We start from the raw sequence: 5,645 nt of genomic DNA on the forward strand, positions 1-5,645 counted from the left end.
TATGAGAAATACCTACCAATCTATAGAATTGCTCTACCAGCCACAGGGGCTGTTGTGAGGGCCCAATGGGATACAGTGAGAGGGCACACTGGCGTTAAAACAAATGATTCACTAATAACTGGGCATCTCTGAGGCTTCAAGTTCCATTAATTAGAAACTTAGAAGCAAGGATGAGAGAAATTATCCTTAGTTCCCCAAATATCACCAGTTCAAAACATGTTTCCACCATCTGGCATGACTGATGAGCACTTCCCTAGAAAGATCGTTCCCAAAGTGGGGTCTCCTGCCCAGGCATACCAGCACACCTGGAAACTTGTTCCAAACCACCTGACACTCTGTTTTCATTGGGCATCGACATGTGATGCTGGAAATATGCCATATGTTCAAATGTTTAAAGGTCACAGAACTGGCAAAACTGAACATATAAAAGAATAAATCTTTGGATAAAATTTGGGTAAGAGTTCCAGTCTCAGAGCAGTAAAGGACCTGAAAGATCCCCTGGGACTGTTTCCTTGCTGGGTACTTAATAAAACCTTAAGGAAACCTCAGTGTCTCCCCTCCAACCTTTGGACTGGAGCACTGTGGGCTGAGTCAGCTACTCTGGCGGGGGTGCCCAGTACTGTTCTAACAAGCCCTCCAGGTTAGATGGACCTCAGGTTGGGACCCACTAGACCACAGCTCCCTTCGCGTTGCCCACATGCATTGGCCACGTAGAGCATTATGACTTCCCTATTTCAGCCTGGCTCCTGGCAGCTGCCCCTCTCCACCACCCTTCCCCCAATGCCAGGCTGAGCAGGGAACCCCGGGGGGCAGGAGCTGGGTACACCTGCAGTAGCAGGACCGCACTTGGTAGAGAAAATGGCTTGGTGTGAAAGCGGGGACATTGCTTCCTTTACCTTTTTTCCGTGGTTCAACCTCCACACAGCCCCCAGGCCTGCCCAGCACTCAGCCCTTAAGAGCCAGGAGCCCAGAAAGCAGAAGGCCTAGGGTGACACGGCCTCCTGTGCGGGGCTCACCTGCCTCTCCCTAGCTCCATGGGAGGCACGTCTGCTCCTCTGGGGGTGAGTCATGCAGAGACCCTCACACCTGGGTGCGCCCAGGGGGCTGCCCATCGCTTTCTTCTCGGGTCCCGCTGTGGTGACTCTGGCTAACACATGTATTTTCCTAAAGGCATCTGGACATTTGGCATGAAGAACTCTCTAACGAGGGAGAGGAGAGGAGTGATGCAAGAAAGATGAAGACAGACAGAGGTGGGGCTTTGAGCCGCAGTGCTGGGAGCTCCTGCTGCGGGGTTGGGCTCAGAGGGTGGCTACTCCTGTCACACAAGTAGAGAGCATACAGCATGCTGGGAGTCAGAAGAGAGCTGCTGCTCGCTGTGCTCCAGACGGTGTTAGTTTCCCCTCTGCCAGATGCAAGCAACTGCTCTAACCTGCAAGATCTTTGCATTTTGCATTTGCTTTGGGGAGATATGGATGAACAGTCGGGGCTGCTTGGAAGGGCATCTTCTAGTGCAACGTGATGTCACACCTCTTGCCTTCCTCAGGCAGAGTGATGTGTGACTCTTGCAGGGAGATGGAACCTTCCACGACACGCTCCTTACTGACAGATCTGTTCCCAGATGAGCTCCTGAATGTCTGCAAGGTAGCCAGGGAATAACTGTATAGCCTTTGTTTTTTTCTTGATCAGCCCCACTGGTAGTGTTTTTCACTGAATTCAGGTTGAAGATGGTGAGATGCACCTTTCAACCTCCCTTGCCTCCTGAACTCTGTTGAAATGACCAAAGAAGTATAAAATCAGGGAAGGGGCACCATTTGAGAAAATGGGAAACTAGCAGCTGCAGGACGGAATTCTGAGGCATTTCTGCTAGACAGAATGAAGCTTCCAGGTGAAGAAGGAAGGAGTGACCTGCCGGGGATTTGGTCTCTACAGAGGGACAGGATGCTTGGTAAACTAATGGGGTAGTAGGATCTCCAGTAAAGCCTCCCTGTCCCAAACACCCGACAGTGAAAAGCTTATGGATTTTTAAGCCCTTTAGACTTGAGTCTAAGCCCACCATGGTTGCTGGTTGTGCAAGCTAGTCAGCCTTGGCCTTATCTGCTGTTAAATGGGGGTATTATCCGCTGTCAGGTGTAGCAGGGACTAAATGAAACAGTGCATCAGGAAGTACAGCAAATGCTCCTAGTTAACCGTTTACTGGTTGCTCCAGGCCAGGTAGTGTGCTAAAAAGCATTACATAAATTATTTCATTTAACCCTCAAGAGAGCTCTATGAAATTGATCTTCTAATCAGCATTTTAGACACAAAGCAACTAAGGTTCAGAAGGGCTAAGAGACTTGCTCAAGGTTCGCAGCTATTAAGGGGGTAGAGAAGGAATTTGAACTCACCCAGAGCCCAGCTTTCAAGTCCTAAGTTCTATTGTTCCCAGCCCTTAAAATATATTACTTCATTTAGTCCTCACAGAGACCTTACGGTAATCATTTTTATTGGTAAAAAAAAAAAAATAGAAGTTCACAGATTAAACAACTGGTGTTACACAATTAATTTTCCTTCCACCCCACTGAACCCAGGGGTGCAAGGGCTATAATGCATGATGGGGAGAAATTCAAAATGTAGTCCCAATGCTATGAAAAATCAAAGCACTGTATGTGAGTGCCTCTAAGTTGCCTATTTTTCTCTTTGCTGGTAGAACTCACAGAAAACATTGGGCTTCCCCTGCATCTGCTTGAACAACATGACCCTTGGCCAGCCTACGTCACATATACCTCCCCGATGGTGAAGCGACTCATTGAGAAAAGCAGAGCTAGAGACCTTGCATGGACACAAGCTCTGGAGGAAAGCCGGCAGATGACGAGGCCGAACAACACTTCCAGCATCAGGCAGCTGAAAAGGAAAAGGTCATCCAAGTCCTCTGGCAACATGGTACTCGAGGACTCGAGGTCCGAGGCCATGTTATCAGTGTGGAGCACGAGTTCTGCCTCGTCCGTGGGCCACACTGTTATCCCAGAACCCATACATTTGCAGACAGAATCCAGAGAAAATCCCACCACAAACTATAACAAGATCATCTTCTCTCGAAAACCTCTGATGAGGATGCTTCCATACAGCTCAATTCTAGCCAGCAAGGAGAAACATGCAAACATTTAGCGAGGAGTCCCTGCAGCCGTCCCCCAGAACTGTACAACAATGAAGTTCCAGTTGCCACAAATTTCGCTATGACCTTTAAATTTGACCTTGTCCCTGCCCCTACTTGTGCAGAGGTAGGCAGAGATAAACCAGATCAGAATGGGGGTGGGTGGGTGGATCCCCCTGCCAATATTGCTGTCAGGTGGGGTCGGGGGACTCAGGCTCTATTTCTGCCACAGATACTGAGGACCTAACTCTGGGTGAATTAGTCCTGGTCCAGGCAGGAGACAGAAATCACACCAGTTATTTTACCAGAGATCATTTAATATAAAGGTTTCTTAAACAGGTTACTGAAAAGGCAGGGAGAGAACACAAAGGCGCGAGTGGTGGGAGCATCTGCAAGGATGCATTCATCACCCCTGAGGCTCGGGAACGCAGGGAAGATGCCAGAATTACCAAAGTTATACACCTGGAGAAGGGGCATGTGGGCTGAATCTCAGATTTCTAGGTGGGAGAGTGGGGGTGCCTCCCAGCCGGTGCAGGAGTGTCTGAGCTTGGGAGAGAGCTCCTGTGGGAACAGTGCCCCTGCCTCCAAGGAGAGGGGGCGGTTTGGCTCAGGTTGGTTCTGTGGGTGTTGGGCAAACCCCAAACTGACTTCCATGCTTCTGGAAGGAATTGGCAGGGTCTGAGTGAACAGGGAGAACGGACAGTCAGGAAGCCGACAGAGGGCAACAGAAAGCAAACAGGGGGCAGCCAGGAGGGCCTCCCTCTTCCTCCTCGGCTTGGTGGGCTCCTTCTAGCGCCCCCCATGGGCAGCGCCTACCCGGGAGGGAAGCAGAAACTTGGTCTGCAGTGTCCCCACTACAGCATCTCAAAGTATAAAAGCATGGGCTTGAGGCCAAGAGAAAGTTAGCTTAAAAACGAGTATGGGGGGATTCCAAGCGATTACATCTTGCTCCTCCACTTGGCCCCTGAACCCAAGGTATTGAGACATTTTGCCCTTGGAGGGTTTATAAAATGTCAGTGGGGGCCTGAGTGTCCACTGCTGAGAAGTGGGGGTTTTCTCCCTTGTGCTTCTTTAAGGCTTGTGGTGCAGAGCGGGTTGGTGGGGGAGGAGTTCCTGGCTGGATCCCAGATGTTACTTGTCAGACTGCAGCTGGACCTGGTCCACCCATGCTCTGAACTCTTCCCAGCTGGCCCCAAAGCAAGCGATGTTAAACTAAATTTCAAAGCGGATGGGCTTCGTCTTTAGACACAAGGGGGGGTCTGGTTATGATGGGCAGACCCAGCCAGTTTCATGATTGGGGTGTATCTATTGAGCATGGCTCCACTGGTAGTGAACTTCTGAAGTTTATATTTGCTAAGCAGTTCATATTGATCTGTTTCTCTCACAGAGATGTAGAGGATGCAATGTGCTAGTTGCTGTAAATGCTACTTGAAGAAGTTGAATTTGCCCTACAAATGCATTCCCTCCATCCGAGAGTGTTGCAGAAACTTTTGCACTCAACTCTGTGCGTGAGTCATGTTGGGACAGCTGCATGAATTAGGAGCTCCAGACCCATTCCTGGGTTCCCAGCTCTTGCCCAGAATGAATTCTTATGAAGATATAGGTGATTTCCAGTGAATCTGAATAACTATTTTGTGTCCATGGGACATTTATAGATATGGGGGCAGGTGTTAAATTCCTCCAATAAGAATTTTTGTGTCTTCTATCCTTTTATGGGAGTTAAGAGCCAGAGTATATTTAGGAAGCTATGTTTTATAGAGCTTCATTAAGTGTTAGAGTTTATGGGGATTTGGGATTATATCTTCCACTTCCTTTGGAGTTAAAGCAGTTACACATTTAAAAAAATTTCTAGGTATTTAATAGTTTTTACACAAGTATATGTATACTCTCTAAATTAAATGATTGTTTTAGATATCATTGTTTAATTTAATTTGCAGCTTATTATAACACGGTAAGCATGAGCGAAGGACATTATGAATACCTTATGTCTTGAAGAAAATTTCTTGCATCTGGATTGCAGTTCAGCTACATTGCCTCTTGAGGCAACTTTAAGATAGAAAAAGTCTAATTCCTTTTGAAACGGGGGTACTGTGTTCAAGCCAAAGCCGGGGCTCACAGGTCTGGCCACCACGGGGACTTGACCAGCCATGAGTATGTTTGCATGAGGGCTGAGGAGGCTGCTAGGAAATAATTCTCCCAGGGAAGAAGCAGCTGGCCAACACCAGCTGGACCCAGCAATGAAACCTTGGTCCTTGGGGGAGAAGGGTGATCCTGAGTCACCCGCGGTATCTGTTGCTGAGATTTGTCTTCTGCTCCAGTCGTCTCTGAGCACGTGGGGACCTGCATGTCATGGGGGGGGACCTGCATGTCAAACTCTTCAAGGGCTCTTTGGCTAAAATCCTGGAAGGCCCTGGAGTACGAATGAAAAGTGGGAGAAAGCTTCTTGATTCCACAGTGCACCCATAGGCAGGGTCCCACAGCTCAGGATGTAAATAAGGAACAGCCGGGTCCACTA

The 5,645-nt window shown here is 48.6% G+C and overlaps 1 protein-coding gene across 1 annotated transcript; it reads left to right on the forward strand.

The window, feature by feature from the left end:
• The first annotated feature begins 1,173 nt into the window (after positions 1–1,173).
• CDRT4 (CMT1A duplicated region transcript 4) lies at positions 1,174–3,247 on the forward strand. Its single transcript, XM_057501929.1, has 2 exons — positions 1,174–1,250; positions 2,687–3,247. Exons 1-2 carry the CDS (start codon positions 1,235–1,237, stop codon positions 3,142–3,144), a joined length of 474 nt encoding a protein of 157 aa, XP_057357912.1. The 5' UTR covers positions 1,174–1,234; the 3' UTR covers positions 3,145–3,247.
• The last annotated feature ends 2,398 nt before the right edge of the window (positions 3,248–5,645 follow it).

This window comes from Manis pentadactyla, chromosome 4 (genome assembly GCF_030020395.1).
Source record: "Manis pentadactyla isolate mManPen7 chromosome 4, mManPen7.hap1, whole genome shotgun sequence".
NCBI lineage: Eukaryota > Metazoa > Chordata > Mammalia > Pholidota > Manidae > Manis > Manis pentadactyla.